Source organism: Oncorhynchus nerka, linkage group LG15, assembly GCF_034236695.1.
Source record: "Oncorhynchus nerka isolate Pitt River linkage group LG15, Oner_Uvic_2.0, whole genome shotgun sequence".
Taxonomy (NCBI): domain Eukaryota; kingdom Metazoa; phylum Chordata; class Actinopteri; order Salmoniformes; family Salmonidae; genus Oncorhynchus; species Oncorhynchus nerka.
The window spans coordinates 34,772,151-34,790,042 of NC_088410.1; the positions used below are offsets into that span (position 1 = coordinate 34,772,151).

At 44.5% G+C, this 17,892-nt stretch overlaps 1 protein-coding gene and 1 long non-coding RNA gene across 2 annotated transcripts; one reads left to right on the top strand and one right to left on the bottom strand.

The window, feature by feature from the left end:
- Nucleotides 1–167: 167 nt before the first annotated feature.
- LOC115142527 (uncharacterized) lies at nt 168–4,616 on the top strand. The gene is made up of 2 exons (XR_003865509.2): nt 168–317; nt 3,980–4,616. It is a non-coding gene; the product is annotated as an uncharacterized LOC115142527 (long non-coding RNA).
- LOC115142525 (suppressor of cytokine signaling 7-like) lies at nt 3,654–12,523 on the bottom strand. The gene is made up of 9 exons (XM_029682047.2): nt 10,651–12,523; nt 10,284–10,345; nt 10,029–10,133; nt 9,194–9,325; nt 8,390–8,538; nt 7,858–8,026; nt 5,143–5,271; nt 4,830–4,965; nt 3,654–4,363 (listed from the first exon to the last, which is right to left on the bottom strand). The coding sequence occupies exons 1-9, from the start codon at nt 12,168–12,170 to the stop codon at nt 4,243–4,245; spliced, it is 2,523 nt and encodes an 840-aa protein (XP_029537907.1). The 5' UTR covers nt 12,171–12,523; the 3' UTR covers nt 3,654–4,242.
- Between the last annotated feature and the right edge of the window lie 5,369 nt (nt 12,524–17,892).

Genomic DNA, 17,892 nt, shown 5'->3' on the forward strand with positions numbered 1-17,892 from the left:
CGTCGATGGACGCAATTTTAACCAATGGAGTATATAGATTAGTGTCAATAGGGTGGGTTTTAAGGAACAGGTGGACTAGGCAAAGGGCCTATTATAATGCCTTTACATTTAAATGACGTCTATAATGTCCAATAAGAGCTCTATGGGACAAATCGGTCAAACTCAGAATGACATCCATTTTGATCAATGAGCTTGTTTTAAACCATTTGAATCAGATACTACCTGCGACAAAAGCACAGATACAGTATGTTATTAGAATGGATAGGCTATACTCAGTTTGTCATAGTCAACACACAATAAGGCTTACGGATAACAAGGTAGGAAGGCAGTGCTGATAAGAGCACAAGGCAAACTGTTACAAACATGTTTATCACTCAAACTAAATTACAGCAGATCTGTAGTGATGTAGGTCCTCGGGTAATCTATAGTAATAACATGTGCATGTTTTCTAAATACTCACCTACATCTTTGTCAATATCCCAGTCATTAGTCATCGGTTACAGGTGTAGCGCAATCATTGAGTGCATGCAAAATAGGCTTATTATGCATGATGATCAAGCTTGCAAAATTATGTCTAGGGGAACTATCAGATGTGCATTTCTGTTTATTATAACATTATAGTACCACTTTACACTAGTACCTAGTGGCCTACCCCTAGGCTGATTTGATTTATGACATGGATAATAAGCCTATAGAGCAGGGGTATTCAACTATTACCCTACAAGGTCCGGAGCCTGCAAGTGTTCTGTTCTACCTGATAATTCATTTTAAACACCTTGTGTGCCAGGTCCAGGTCTAAATCAGTCCCTGACTAGAGGGGAACAATGAAAACAAGCAGTGGCACTGGCTTCAAGGTCCAGAGTTGAGTTTGATGGGTATAGAGGGCAAGAATTTGAAACCAGTCAGCAACAAGAGACCAGTTAATGGTTAGAGTAATTTCCATTTCAACACAATCAGTAAAACAATTATACAAAAAAAATCTGCTCAGAATTTAAAATATCAAATGATTAAACTCTTAGTGTAGATCTGCTGGGCCTTCATATCTATTTTCCTATTTCAATGTATCATCACAAACCCATTCACACAACTGGATTCTCTCTATAGAGGCAAATCACCAATACTGCTGGCATAGTTAGCTGTCAAGTTCATCTGTTGTTCATCCATTGAGCTGGCCCCCAACATAGGAGCATGTGTGAATGAGCAGTCCTTGTTCTCCTAAAATGATCCTTCCTCTGTGTGTGTGAGTCTGTGTGTGTGTGAGAGTCTGTGTGTGTGTGCATGTGTGCATGCATGAATAGGATAACAATGAAAAAAGAGCACTATGACATGAGCATACGTTTGGTAGGGGGGAACTAAAAAGCAAAGCAGTCAAAATTACAGGATGAGTTGTTTTTGTCAAGTGCAAGTGTTAAAAACTATTCTGTGTTAAGATTGCCTTTATGCTTTGCATGCCTCTTGCCCCCACAACTATACAACAGGTTGTGTGTTGTCATTGGTGGTTTAGTTATCAAGAGTGTATGACAGAGTAAAAACATTTGACATTGATGCTGTTTAGACTACTACTTAATTATTACATCAGTCTGTATGGATTGAAAGGGCCATGTTCATCATTACCACAAAAACACCCACACAGGGAACTAACATACACTGAGTGTACAAAACATTAGGATCAACTTCCTAATATTGAGTTGTGCCCTCTCATGAAGGCCTGCATGTGTGTGTCAGTGGTCATGTGTCACTATGTACAGTGGGGCAAAACAGTATTTCGTCAGCCACCAATTGTGCAAGTTCTCCCACTTAAAAAGATGAGAGAGGCCTGTAATTTTCATCATAGGTACACTTCAACTATGACAGACAAAATGAGAAAAGAAAATCCAGAAAATCACATTATAGGATTTTTAATGAATTTATTTGCAAACTATGGTGGAAAATGAGTATTTGGTCACCTACAAACAAGCAAGATTTCTGACTCTCACAGACCTGTAACTTCATCTTTAAGAGGCTCCTCTGGCCTTCACTCGTTACCTGTATTAATGGCACCTGTTTGAACTTGTTATCAGTATAAAAGACACCTGTCCACAACCTCAAACAGTCACACTCCAAACTCCACTATGGCCAAGACCAAAGAGCTGTCAAAGGACACCAGAAACAAAATTGTAGACCTGCACCAGGCTGGGAAGACTGAATCTGCAATAGGTAAGCAGCTTGGTTTGAAGAAATCAACTGTGGGAGCAATTATTAGGAAATAGAAGACATACAAGACCACTGATAATCTCCCTCGATCTGGGGTTCCACGCAAGATCTCACCCCGTGGGGTCAAAATGATCACAAGAACGGTGAGCAAAAATCCCAGAACCACACGGGGGGACCTAGTGAATGACCTGCAGAGAGCTGGGACCAAAGTAACAAAGCCTACCATCAGTAACATACTACGCCGCCAGGGACTCAAATCCTGCAGTGCCAGACGTGTCCCCCTGCTTAAGCCAGTACATGTCCAGGCGAGTCTGAAGATTGCTAGAGAGCATTTGGATGATCCAGAAGAAGATTGGGAGAATGTCATATGGTCAGATGAAACCAAAATATAACTTTTTGGTAAAAACTCAACTCATCGTGTTTGGAGGACAAAGAATGCTGAGTTGCATCCAAAGTACACCATACCTACTGTGAAGCATGGGGGTGGAAACATCATGCTTTGGGGCTGTTTTTCTGCAAAGGGACCAGGACGACTGATCCGTGTAAAGGAAAGATTGAATGGGACCATGTATCGTGAGATTTTGAGTGAAAACCTCCTTCCATCAGCAAGGGCATTGAAGATGAAACGTGGCTGGGTCTTTCAGCATGACAATGATCCCAAACACACCGTCCGGGCAACAAAGGAGTGGCTTCGTAAGAAGCATTTCAAGGTCCTGGAGTGGCCTAGCCAGTCTCCAGATCTCAACCCCATAGAAAATCTTTGGAGGGAGTTGAAAGTCTGTGTTGCCCAGCAACAGCCCCAAAACACCACTGCTCTAGAGGAGATCTGCATGGAGGAATGGGCCAAAATACCAGCAACAGTGTGTGAAAACCTTGTGAAGACTTACAGAAAACGTTTGACCTCTGTCATTGCCAACAAAGGGTATATAACAAAGTATTGAGATAAACTTTTGTTATTAACCAAATACTTATTTTCCACCATAATTTGCAAATAAATAAATTAAAAATCCTACAATGTGATCTTCTGGATTTTTTTTCTCATTTTGTCTGTCATAGTTGAAGTGTACCTATGATGAAAATGACAGGCCTCTCTCATCTTTTTAAGGGGGAGAACTTGCACAATTGGTGGCTGACTAAATACTTTTTTGCCCCACTGTATGTGTGGATTGAGATGTGCATTACCCTCAGAACAGCCTCAATTTGTCAGGGTAGGGACTCTACAAGGTGTGAAAAGTGTTCCACAGGGATGCTGGCCCATGTTGACTCCACTGCTTCCCACAGTTGTGTCAAGTTGGCTGGATGTCCTTTGGGTGGTGGACCATTGTTGATACACACAGGAAACTGTTGAGTGTGAAAAACATAGCAGCGTTGCAGTTCTTGACACACTCAAACCGGTGCGCCTGGCTCCTACTACCACTTTACTTCAGTCAATTGAAAATGATTGTGCAAAAGAGGGAAGCCATATTTTTTCTCTTTTACTGAAAATGCTGAGCCTGTGGCCAGCTTGGGGTACGGAGGAACAGAATGATGCGCAAGTTACAATCAGGGATTTTTTGACGATTAAAACGAACAAACAAAGATCAACCATGGCCTCCTGTGGGCCAATTGGAGTCCACAACAACCCTCATAGCAACAGGAGGGAAGAAAACAAGAAAATTATGATAATGGAAAATAAATAGTAGTACAAATGGACCAGTGCATCAACTTCAGTTCATAGGTACAGTGAATATCTGTCTAGGGATTGATTCAAAGTCTAGGTTCAAGTTGTTTTTTTGTTTGTTTTCAGGTTGTTACAGGCTAGACGAGTCCGTTCTCCAGTCCGTTCTCAATGAGGCTGTGTCCTTTTTTGTCCCAGCCCCATGTGTGCACTCCGTATGGACAATTTTCCAGCATTCCACTACTGTCCCTTTCTACTCTCATTGGCCAAAGTCAAGAGAAGGGCTAGGTAATCTGGACCCCTTTGACTGCAGCCGACTGGATTCAGAGGGTGCCGAGGACTTTGATTGGCTGATGCTGGAAGACTGGCAGACCAGCAGACACCTCTTCCAGTTACGTCTGAGACTCCGCCTCTTTCTCTACTCCAGCCCCTGGTCGAATGCTCTTGATTGACAGGTACATCTCTTCCTCTGCATCGTAGTAGTAGAACTTCCTCAGGTACATGATCAGTGGTCTGGAGAGGGAGAGGTCAAATGAGTAACCCCCTATGCAAAAATATACCTTTACATTATGTTTCGCATGTGAAGTAGTTTTCTTTCTGTGTATAACACTCTCCATAAAAGAAAGGAAACTGATGATGATGATGATGGATTGCATTAAGTAGTATTCTATCTGTGTATAACACTCCATAAAATAAAGGAAACTGATGATGATGATGATGATGATGGATTGCATTAAAGTACAGCTGCTATATATACCACTTTTCACTTGGTCTCAAAGCGCATCATCCATGTCTAGTCTGTCAGCAATCAAGGATTATTTCCATTAGTTCTTTATTTAAACTAAAAGAATATGCTGAGGCATTTCTGTCAAAGCTCAGGAGAGAATGCTAATTCACTAACAACTATTTCCAAGAAAACAAATACAAGGTTAAAATGAATGACTAAATCAATATTTGGGTAAATTGAGTATGGCAGTACTTGGGCAGCGGCAGCTCCTGGATGTGGTCGATGCGGACCATTTGTCGGATGCAGAAGCGACAGAGGTGCTGCAGGGACTTGACGTTGCTGAACCGGGACACTGGGTAGAGCAGCTGCACCGGGGTAGGGGGGAGCCCTGGAACACACACAAACACACACACACACGAATGAGCACAAACAACCAATACAGATGTTCGTAACCTCTCAGCAACCTTGTATGCTATGCTTACTGTCATTACAACCACTACACTATGTGGTAGTTCACATAAACATCTAATTGGTTAGGCAGTGTAGGAATGGGGGACATTTTTACCTGGCACACGTGAACGCAGGAAGTAGAGGAATTTTCCATTTTTGGAGTGCATGATGGCTCGCTCGATAAACTCCACCACAGAATGACATCGGTCCTCAAACTTGGGATGACACCACAAGCTGAATGTCCCTATAGATGGAAACATGGAAGGGACACACCACTGAAGGTTACACCGAACACTCACACATACATACCATTTAAAGGGGAATGAAATAGAACCTTGTGGTACCACTTTATTTAAAGTGTTCAGGTATAATGCTTTATTACTTTTTTTAACAGCACGTATTATATCATATGTCATGTATCAAACCTGTTTTTCTCAACTACCCTGTGAGTTGGGTGGCTGATATGTGCAGTATGTGTAAACCATAAATATAATTAACTGCATGCTTTCTGTCTGTCATTTATTTACACTGCATGATGAATGTGTCTGTATGTGAGTAAATCCTGTTAGAAGTGCTTTATGCATATGCCATGTATATTTGCGAGCATGTCGTTGTCGTTTACCCACTTTGTGTGTGGGTGACTCACCACTTTGCTGTGTGCGTGTGTGTGTGTGTGTGTCTGTGTGAGTGTATGGGTGTGTGTGCGTGTGTACGTGTGTTAATAAACATAATGACTGAGTGAGTAGCTACAACATTTATATTTGTGTGATTGACTGACTATGTGTTTCTGAGTATTTACGGTACACACGACACCTCTTCAGTGCACCGTGCGCGTGTGGTGTGTGTAACTCACCTCTGTAGTGCTCCATGCGCGTGTGGTGTGTGTAACTCACCTCTGTAGTGCTCCGTGCGGGTGTGGTGTGTGTAACTCACCTCTGTAGTGCTCCGTGCGGGTGTGTTGTGTGTAACTCACCTCTGTAGTGCTCCGTGCGGGTGTGTTGTGTGTAACTCACCTCTGTAGTGCTCCGTGCGGGTGTGGTGTGTGTAACTCACCTCTGTAGTGCTCCGTGCGGGTGTTGTGTGTGTAACTCACCTCTGTAGTGCTCCGTGCGCGTGTGGTGTGTGTAACACACCTCTGTAGTGCTCCGTGCGGGTGTTGTGTGTGTAACTCACCTCTGTAGTGCTCCGTACACGTGTGGTGTGTGTAACTCACCTCTGTAGTGCTCCGTGCGGGTGTGGTGTGTGTAACTCACCTCTGTAGTGCGCGTGTGGTGTGTGTAACTCACCTCTGTAGTGCTCCGTACGCGTGTGGTGTGTGTAACTCACCTCTGTAGTGCTCCGTGCGCGTGTGGTGTGTGTAACTCACCTCTGTAGTGCTCCGTACGTGTGTTGTGTGTGTAACTCACCTCTGTAGTGCTCCGTGCGGGTGTGGTGTGTGTAACTCACCTCTGTAGTGCGCGTGTGGTGTGTGTAACTCACCTCTGTAGTGCTCCGTGCGCGTGTGGTGTGTGTAACTCACCTCTGTAGTGCTCCGTGCGGGTGTGGTGTGTGTAACTCACCTCTGTAGTGCTCCATACGCGTGTGGTGTGTGTAACTCACCTCTGTAGTGCTCCGTACGCGTGTGGTGTGTGTAACTCACCTCTGTAGTGCTCCGTGCGCGTGTGGTGTGTGTAACTCACCTCTGTAGTGCTCCGTGCACGTGTGGTGTGTGTAACTCACCTCTGTAGTGCGCGTGTGGTGTGTGTAACTCACCTCTGTAGTGCTCCGTGCGGGTGTGGTATGTGTAACTCACCTCTGTAGTGCTCCGTACGTGTGTGGTGTGTGTAACTCACCTCTGTAGTGCTCCGTGCGCGTGTGGTGTGTGTAACTCACCTCTGTAGTGCTCCGTACGCGTGTGGTGTGTGTAACTCACCTCTGTAGTGCTCCGTGCAGGTGTGGTGTGTGTAACTCACCTCTGTAGTGCTCGATGCGCGTGTGGTGTGTGTAACTCACCTCTGTAGTGCTCGATGCGCGTGTGGTGTGTGTAACTCACCTCTGTAGTGCTCCGTACGCGTGTGGTGTGTGTAACTCACCTCTGTAGTGCTCCGTGCAGGTGTGGTGTGTGTAACTCACCTCTGTAGTGCTCCGTGCAGGTGTGATGTGTGTAACTCACCTCTGTAGTGCTCGATGCGCGTGTGGTGTGTGTAACTCACCTCTGTAGTGCTCCGTGCGCGTGTGGTGTGTGTAACTCACCTCTGTAGTGCTCCGTGCGCGTGTGGTGTGTGTAACTCACCTCTGTAGTGCTCCGTACTCGTGTGGTGTGTGTAACTCACCTCTGTAGTGCTCGATGCGCGTGTGGTGTGTGTAACTCACCTCTGTAGTGCTCGATGCGCGTGTGGTGTGTGTAACTCACCTCTGTAGTGCTCGATGCGCGTGTGGTGTGTGTAACTCACCTCTGTAGTGCTCCGTGCGCGTGTGGTGTGTGTAACTCACCTCTGTAGTGCTCCGTGCGCGTGTGGTGTGTGTAACTCACCTCTGTAGTGCTCCGTGCGCGTGTGGTGTGTGTAACTCACCTCTGTAGTGCTCCGTGCGCGTGTGGTGTGTGTAACTCACCTCTGTAGTGCTCCGTGCAGGTGTGGTGTGTGTAACTCACCTCTGTAGTGCTCCGTGCGCGTGTGGTGTGTAACTCACCTCTGTAGTGCTCCGTACGCGTGTGGTGTGTGTAACTCACCTCTGTAGTGCTCCGTGCAGGTGTGGTGTGTGTAACTCACCTCTGTAGTGCTCGATGCGCGTGTGGTGTGTGTAACTCACCTCTGTAGTGCTCCATGCGCGTGTGGTGTGTGTAACTCACCTCTGTAGTGCTCCATGCGCGTGTGGTGTGTAACTCCCTGGGAGCGGAAGCTGAGGCTGAGGATGTAGCGGGGGTCAGAGCTGTCCCTCACCAGGAACGCCCCGTCATGCTTCCCCTTCAACTTCATCTCTGCATCTTCCCAGTTCATAGGACCCCAATACCAGCCACACTGGGGATAGACATGTAGATGATTATGAATGAATATCATAGAAACATACACACACACACCATCCATAGAATCGAATACAAACACAGAACTGAATTAATGTCATCAATTAAAGGTTTGTTATTACACACACACACCCACCCACACTTGGCAGTTATTATCAATTAAAGGTTTGTTATCACACACACACCAAGGCAGTTATCATCAATTAAAGGTTTGTTATCACACACACACCCACCCACACCAAGGCAGTTATCATCAATTAAAGGTTTGTACCTATTTGTTAGTATGTAACCCAATCGATTAGTAGTGATTCAATCAATATGTATGTGTATTTGCGAGTGTTGTTGAGTGTGTCGCAATTACTTTTTCCAGCTCTCTCAGACTAGCGGTGAAGTTGCTGGCCTCAGGCCGCCTCAGAGGACAGAGCCTTGGGGGCGGGGCCAACCTGGAAGGGGGAGGAGCTGAGAGGAGCTGTGAAGAGGTGGAGTGAGGCAGGGCCCGGAGGAATGCATCTGAAACAAATAGAGAAATATTCAGCTAGACACAATGATATGAATGTGTAGCCCAAACCATTGCATTTGGTATAAATGGGAGTTGCAAGAAAGTACAAGTTACATGCATAGATCTCAAGTTAGGACTTGTTATTAATAGATGATAACAGTGTTCAGTTTGAGTAAGACTGCTTAGACAGACCAGGTGCCACAAATACTCATTCTCAAGGCATATAATACAAATATTAGACAAGCATTGGTTTCCAACCACACACCATGCACCTTCACGATTCATTTCCACGCTGATCGGTCTGTATAGTCTTTCCTGAATACAAGCACTTACAGTATTTCACCTGAGGGAAATTATGCAACCTTCACCACAACACGCAAGTGTCACACCATATCACTCTATGAACTTAGGCATTAGCCGACAGGCATATAGGTTTTATGTTACATATATATTCAGAACTGCAGATATTACACATATGAAGGATTACTGATATATTCACACGTTTATAAATACAGCATTATAAATATATCATATTGGTACTGTTTTGTATTATGGTATTTTTATAGTCTTTGGCTCTGGCCATTACGTGCTCTATTACCACACCGTCCGCCCATTTGCCCCATGCACAGCTCCCAGCTCCCAGCTCTCTGCTCTCTGGTGTCTTACCATTGAGGCTGATACTATGCTGGATGGTGGCATGGGAGGGATGAGGAGGAGGAAGAGGCAGGGGGAGGGACTGTAGGGAGGCCCCCATAACACTCACTAGGAAAGGACCAGGCTGCGGCCCACCTATGTCATCTGGAACAGAGCAGGGGGGAAGGGGGGTTTCAGACCAGGGAGGGGTCTATATCACAGGCTTTCTCAACTCCGCTCCTTTGGACCCACTGTGATATGAAGTTTTCATCTCAACTTATTTATATATATATATATATATATATTTATTTTTTTATGCACTTTTTAATGCACTCCTTGAAGTATTCTAGGGTAACTAACAAATCCAAACTACAGTTGATATTTATAGGTTGCGAGAAACGGGTGATTCAACGTGACATTCAGCAAATTGGTTTGTCCTTGTTCCACTGCTTGGCTGAACATTCAATTCTGATAGGTCGAGAGGGTGGGTCCCCAGGATCGACGTTGAGAAACACTGGTCTGTAAGGCCACAATACAATGATGTGAGTGTTGCCGTGGGGATCAGAGAAGGTGTAAAGCTATTAGGCTCTCCATCACCATAAAACAGAATGGGTATGTTTATATACTGTGATATAGCTTTCAGGGGAGGGAGGTAATACAGTGGGTATAGGAGAGTAGGGTGAGTGAGGGTATGCAGTAATCATTTTTAGTGTTTATGTGTGCCTACAGGTACAATCATAAGCAAAAGAGATGCGTGCAAGAAAGGGAGGGACACAAGGAAACACACAGAGAAAAATAGGCTACTCTACAGAGAGACACACAGAGAGAAAGAGAGAAAGAACAGAGAGAAAGAAAGGAGGTAAAGTACCTAATAGACTGAGACTTCTGCGTGGCGGAGGTGGAGGCGTGGGAGGGTGCGGAGTGTTCGCCCCTCTCCTCGAAATATCCACATCCACCAATGAAACAGTCTCGCCTGCACCCAGAAATGGAAAGAAGGAAAGAGAAAGAGAGAGAGGGAATGTGAGAAAGGAAATGATAGAGGAAGAGAGTGATGCTAGTAAAGAAACGTAAGTTCTTGGACCCGAGTTTGCCTCCTCAGCCAAGAAATGGTAGAGCCCCTTACCAGTGAAAGGAGCAAAGGAAGCAGGAGAGAAAGCACTTTGGGCCCTGGTCATTTGGGGTTGGCTGTGGCAAGAGAAAGACAGCAAAATAGGAATGAAATAAGTTATAGAGGGATGGAATATAGAGGTGATCAGGTGAAAAATAGATATTAGGTAGCCTAGATTTAGAGAAACCCAGATTTAGAAACAATTCTGACAGTTCTGGGCCTATAATATCCTGATAGAAAATATTATATTTTAGGATAGGCTCTACAATAGTACCTGGCACTGAAACCAATCAATAAATGAGTTGATCTCTATAGCCTGCTATAAATTATAGGTATACAATCAGTAATTACTCACGATGCTTAAAAGTGTGGAAGTCCTTACCTGTCCACGTCATGCTCCCCACCACTTCCACTGGCCATGTCCACCAGACTTCCAGCGGAGGAGATTGAATAGGCCACTGATGGCCTCTTATCCAGAAGGCTATTGGAACCACTACAGCTTTTAGTTCTGAAAAGTTTACTCAGGCGTATTTTAAGTGAGCCCTTTCTGGACTTCCCTGGAACTTTGAGTGTTTTCTCGACCCGACCGGTTGGAGTCCGGGGCTCACTGACGCACTTGTCCGCCCGCTTCCGGGGTGTCGATGCCTGGCTAGGGGTTGGACTGACAGGTCGGTCCGAGCTCGGTGTAGCCGCAGAGGCCCCAGGTAATGTCGACACCTCCGGATTCTGTTCTGTATCTCCCGGGATCGGTTGAGTTGGGTTAGGTACGTTTCCATGCAGGCTACATACTTCTGCGTCACCGTGCGCCGACGGACAAGGTTCTCCAGCCACCCCTTCCATCTGTCTGGTCAACTCTGCCTGAAAGCTACTGAGAGAAAATGCACCGGACATCTTCTGAACTCGACGTGCTCGACTTTCATCCGAATCATCCTCTGGGCATCCAGTGATACCCAGCCTGGCCACGTCCCCAGTCCCCAGCCCCTCTAGCACCAACAAAGCATCGCTAGTCTCAGTGGGGTCATCCCCATGCCCCATCCCCGCTGGTGCCGGCCCATGTGCGCCCTGACACGAGCACTGGGGCATCGCCCCGTCCTTGAATAATATCTTGGGTACCGCGCCGAGCCCCAGCTCCCCGAACCTTCTGGCCAGGTCGAACACTGGGCCGTCGGGCAGCTCCCCGGTTGTGCATCCCCATTTCGACTCTATCATTGTGAAAGGATTGGATGTATCCCTTAAGGGAGGCCAGTCTGATGGGTTGGTGATCAAACTGTGCCGGTGGCATAGCTCACCTCCCTCGATATCGGCAGCAACCGTGGATAATACCACCCGGGGATGCAGACCCCAGCTCTGGGACAGATGGTTCTGCTGTTGCGCGTCGCCGGCACTGAGCGTATTGTTATTGATGCCTCCGGTTAGGTCGGAGACAGAGCCGGAGGTCTTGTCCAAACCAATATGTTTCCTCGACTGATTCCGACCGTCGGATTCACATTCTAAAATCCCCTCACCATCCCTCAATATGTTAGGAAACACAAGGAGCTGAGGCCGTAAGCCGCCTCTGTGAGCAAACTCAAAGCCCTTGGCCTCCATGGCGCTGTGTGGAGGAGGAATAGACACCGACGGTTTAGTCGCCATCACCCCGCTGTCAGGTGCCGCCGTTCCGCCGCTCTGCTGTGCATTGTTCAGCGAAGAGAGATTGCCGGAATGCGCGAGGCCTGTCGTGGGATCTCGGGCGAATTCCAAGCTCCCTTTCATGTTGCTATGAGCCAAGACCTCTTTACCGAGTCCTGCCACCACTCCACCCGACGACAGATTCCCATTCTCCTCGTCCAAGCGGTCATCCTCGGCCGCGGAAACCAAGCGCATCAAGACAAAATCGGGAGACATATCTTGCGCGTTGTTCATAATTATTCCTCAATTCACGAAAGGGAATAAACGAGTTCTACGCTTCACATAGCTACCGCCGTTTGATGGATCCCCGTTGTCTTATAATAAAGAAGGGCCAAAGCGCTATCTACCATAAATAGGCTACAAGCGAGTAAACTATTTCAAGCGTTCTTTCATTATCGCACAGATAAAGCGCCTACAAAAAAAACGACATCCATTTATATTCTAACGAAGACCGAGCGAGTGCACGCATAAATATATCCAGCTTGCTGTTGTAAGCAGGCGAACCCCGGGGTCAAACATACGGTCTCATTTGTTAGAATAAAAAGCCTCACAAGTCTGACCACTCTCTCTCTCTTTCTCTCCCTATCTCTATCTCGCTCTCTCTCTCTCCGGTTCCCAGCGAAGCCCCACCCGCTCCCTCACTTCCGCAAATCCTATGCATTCTGCGTTCAGTGTGTTACTTTGTGTACCTTGTCTCTGTCTCCCTCTCCCTCCCCCGTTTCAATTCAATTCAAGGGGCTTTATTGGCATGGGAAACATATGTTAACATTGCCAAAGCAAGTAAGGTAGATTATACACAAAAGTGAAATAAACAATAAAAATGGACAGTAAACATTACACTCACAAAAGTTCCAAAAGAATAAAGACATTACAAATGTCATATTATGTATATATACAGTGTTGTAACGATGTACAAAGGGTTAAAGTACAAAAAGGTAAACAAATAAGCATAAATATGGGTTGTAGTTACAATGGTGTTTGTTCTTCACTAGTTGACCTTTTCTTGTGGCAACAGGTCACAAATCTTGCTGTTGTGATGGCACACTGTGTTATTTCACCCAGTAGACATGGGAGTTTATCAAAATCAGGTTTGATTTCAAATTCTTTGTGTATCTGTGTAATCTGAGGGAAATACGTGTCTCTAATATGGTCATATTGGAATATTTAGGCTACAATGCAAGTCACTGATTGCAAAGTAGCCTAGCACGCTGAAATGATTAATTATTTGTTTAATGTTGTGTGTATTTTTTAAATAGCTAAATATTACTGCACTGTTGGAGCTAGAAAACACAAGCATTTTGCTGCACCTGCGATAACTTCTGCAAATCTGTGTACACGACCAATAAACCTTCATTTGATTTCTCTCTCTAATATGGTGCAGGAGGTTAGGAAGTGTAGCTCAGTTTCCATCTAATTTTGTGGGCAGTGTGCACATAGCCTTTCTCTCTCCCTGTAGTGTGAAGTGATGAGAGAGAGAAATCAAATGAAAGTTTATTGGTCGTGTACACAGATTTGCAGATGTTATCGCAGGTGCAGCAAAATGCTTGTGTTTTCTAGCTCCAACAGTGCAGTAATATCTAGCAATACAGAAAAAATACACACAAAATAAAACAAATAAGAAAAAATGTCAGAATGCTAGGCTACTTTGCAATTTGTGACTTGCATAGTAGCCTAAATATTCCAACATTCAAATTGTTCCTATTATTGACATTGATTGGGGGAAATTAATTCAATACAGGACTATATTTGTTGTTGCTGAATTTGATTGATTGATGGCTGTATAATAGGCTATGGATTGATTCATTGCAAGAATCAGCATAGTAATAACATCCGTAATAGTTTAGGCAATAATAAACATTTAGTATGCAAGGCCTATTTTGATTTCACTGCATGTCTTGGCAAATTATTGCATGACTTCAACAAATTTGTCCATTATTTTCTCCAGTGCACAGAATACAAATCTGACCACTTGTGCCAATGGCTGTGGGCAGTGCTGGGCACCTGTTCTGCTCAGTCTGTTCTTGGCATCTCACCGCCCAGTCTTCGCCAACTTAAAAGCTGTGTCAATTTCAATTCAATTTGGCTCAGGAAGAAATAATCTAACATTGTGCTATTAAAGTGACTAAGGAAATTAGGGGAGAAAAATAAGAAATAAAATATTCAGATTCTATTCTACTCCAGACTGTGACACATCGTCAAAACATCCTGGACGAGAGTCCTTACACAGGCCCTCACACTCTATGACTGCACTTAAAAACATAAATATGGTGATTCAGCAATCCATGTGTCACTCATAAAATGTAATGTCATAGAATAGAACAGGATAGAATATAAATTCCACCAATTCATTTTCAAAAGATAAATCATCAATGCATGGGCATTTATAATTAGACCTCTCCTATCATAACCATTTGACTTCCACTTTTAGCCTGCTAGATCCAGAGGAGTGGCCTCCTAGACTGCACTCATTGTTCCCCAATTAAAGTGATAAGATGTGATTGGGTAATTCTAGAGCCTTCCATCAGAGCAAGCAGCACGGTCCTGTGCTTGACAACCTACATTTCAGAAATGCCTATCTCCCCTTGTTGGTATTTCAAATTTCAGGTGCTATCAATTTCCTCCACCTCTCATATACAAAACACACCACCTTGCAGACAAAGGATGACAAAGGTTTTCACCCATAAATCATGACTCATTCAATCCATTGTAAAAATACAATTGAAGTCGGAAGTTTACATACACTTAGGTTGGAGTCATTAAAACTAGTTTTTCAACCACTCCACAAATTTCTTGTTAACAAACTATAGTTTTGGCAAGTCAGTTAGGACATCTACTTTGTGGATGACACAAGTAATTTCTCCAACAATTGTTTACAGACAGATTATTTCACTTATAATTCACTGTATCACAATTCCAGTGGGTCAGAAGTTTAAATACACTAATTTGATTGTGCCTTCAAACAGCTTGGAAAATTCCAGAAAATTATGTCATGGCTTTAGAAGCTTCTGATAGGCTTATTGATATCATTTGAGTCAATTGGAGGTGTACCTGTGGATCTATTTCAAGGCCTACCTTCAAACTCAGTGCCTCTTTGCTTGACATCATGGGAAAATCAAAGGAAATCAGCCAAGAAGTCAGAAAAATAATTGTAGACCTCCACAAGTCTGGTTCATCCTTGGAAGCAATTTCCAAATGCCTGGAGGTACCACGTTCATCTGTACAAACAATAGTATGCAAGTATAAACACTATGGGACCACGCAGCCGTCATACCGCTCAGGAAGGAGACACATTCTGTCTCCTAGAGATGAACGTACTTTGGTGCGAAAAGTGCAAATCAATCCCAGAACAACATCAAAGGACCCTGTGAAGATGCTGGAGGAAATAGGTACAAAAGTATCTATATCCACAGTAAAACGAGTCCTAGATTGACATAACCTGAAAGGCCGCTCAGGAAGGAAGAAGCCACTGCTCCAAAACTGCCATAAAAAAGCCTGACTACCGTTTACAACTGCACATGGGGACAAGATCATACTTTTTGGAGAAATGTTCTCTGGTCTGATAAAACAAAAATAGAACTGTTTGGCCATAATGACCATTGTTATGTTTGGAGGAAAAAGGGGATGGCTTGCAAGCTGAAGAACACCATCCCAAACGTGAAGCACGGGGGTGGCAGCATCATGTTGTGAGGGTGCTTTGCTGCAGGAGGGACTGGTGCACTTCACAAAATAGATGGATTCACGAGGGAGGAAAATTATGTGGATATATTGAAGCAACATTTCAAGACATCAGTCAGGAAGTTAAAGCTTGGTCGCAAATGGGTTATCCAAATGGACAATAACCCCAAGCATACTTCCAACGTTGTGGCAAAATGGCTTAAGGACATCAAAGTCAAGGTATTGGAGTGGCCGTCACAAAGCCCTGACCTCAATCTTATAGAAAATGTGTGGGCAGAACTTAAAAAGCGTGTGCAAGCAAGGAGGCCTACAAACCTGACTCAGTTACACCAGCTCTGTCATGAGTGGGCCAAAATTCAACCAACTTTTTGTGGGAAGCTTGTGGAAGGCTACCTGAAACATTTGACCCAAGTTAAACAATTTAAAGGCAATGCTACCAAATACTAATTGAGTGTATGTAAACTTCTGACCCACTGGGAATGTGATGAAAGAAATAAAAGCTGAAATAAATCATTCTCTCAACTATTATTCTGACATTTCACATTCTTAAAATATAGTGGTGATCCTAACTGACCTAAGACATGGAATCTTTTACTAGGATTAAATGTCAGGAATTGTGAAAACCTGAGTTTAAATGTATTTGGCTAAGGTGTATGTAAACCTCCGACTTTAACTGTATATATTTTTTATTTACATCTCTCAACCAGAAGGTGGTGCTACAGGCCACCAATGATGGTAAACCCACAAGTCCAGTTGAATACAAATGACTATAGTGGAATGGATGGAAAAGACATTTAATTCTTGATGAGTGCTAGCTAGTATGTAAACACATATATTTAAGTCAATGAGATGGTGCAGAGTAATGCATTATCATGATCACAGATAATGTTTAATTCAAAAGCTGCTCATACAGGTAATGTTGGACAGGGTTGGCAACACAAGGGGCTGAAAATGCACATATGCTCAACTATAAAATTGATTGCTTATCTAGGGTCATTTTAAACAGTGTCCTGATTGTGAGATTTGCATTGCCATTAAGTCCTGAATGTGAGATTTAAATGGATGTATACATAAACACAGACTATGCACGGATCATTAGGTATCTTAACATTTACAAGTAGGCTTAATTCTGTATTACTATGAACAAACTCCCAACTACATACAGTAAAAGCACAGGCACATTTGAACACACAGATGATACACATTTAAATACACACACACGCACACACACGCACACGCACACACATGCCATATGCACGGACCCACACTAACAAATACGTTGATAAAGTCTGCACATACATTCATACAACTGCAATCAATGTACTGTGACATACACATGCACACACACACACACACGCACACACACACACACACACATCTGTGCAGCCTCATTGTCTTTCCCACACCACTGCAGCACCTCCCCTGCTCTGCAGTCCTGGGTGGGGGTAGGGGGCCCACAGGAATGGATGAAAATTCTCAGAAGCCCGTTGCCATGGCACCAAAACAAGGATTTGCCTGCATCACCCAGAGCCTGCTCCATCACTGCGATATGGGATGGGGTGGGAGGTGTCTCTCTCTCATTCTCTCTCTCTCTCTCTCTCTCTCTCTCTCTCTCTCTCTCTCTCACAATCACACTCGCTCCCTCTCACACACACAAACACTCCCCCTCACTCTCTCCTTCTCTCCCAACCTCCCTTCTTCCATCATTCTAAGGGAGATTCCCATTTTATAGCCAAACATAACGACACTCAATATGAATCTATCTCCACCTGTTCACTAAATAGACACGGGCAATCTATTTGTCAACACACATCATATAGCTGAAAGCATCATCATATCTATAGAATCCCTGGCTTCCCTTACAGTGTGTGTCACTGTGTACATATTCCAGGATGATCAAAGAGCAGCCTGGTCCCTCATCCACTCTCCTGGCTGACCCCGCTGGAATGCCAGGGGTTAATCCATCGAGCGCACGATTCTGATGGATCCCCAAATACAGGCGGATTAACCCTCATCCTGCATCCTCCTCTCTCCTTTTTGCGCTGCAGACACACACACACACACACACACACACACACACACACACACACACACAAACACAAACACACTAAAACACACACAAAGACACACACAGACATACACGGCCGTCCCTGCCACCAACAGATGTGCACTCTCATCACTCCACGGGCACAACAGTTACATTAGCATCTCCAGCAGCATACTGAGGGGGAATCACAGAAAGAGAGAGAGGGAGGGGCAGAGAGAGAGAGGGGAGGTAGAG

Bases quoted from the DNA above. Each gene is read 5' to 3' on its own strand.
- LOC115142525 (XM_029682047.2), bottom strand. From the start codon at position 12,170: ATGAACAACGCGCAAGATATGTCTCCCGATTTTGTCTTGATGCGCTTG. The intron at 8,027-8,389 runs GTAATTGCGACA...GTCTATCCCCAG, and splicing joins GTCTGAGAGAGCTGGAAAAA to TGTGGCTGGTATTGGGGTCC. The intron at 4,966-5,142 runs GTAAAAATGTCC...TGTGTGTTCCAG, and splicing joins CCTGCGTTCACGTGTGCCAG to GGCTCCCCCCTACCCCGGTG.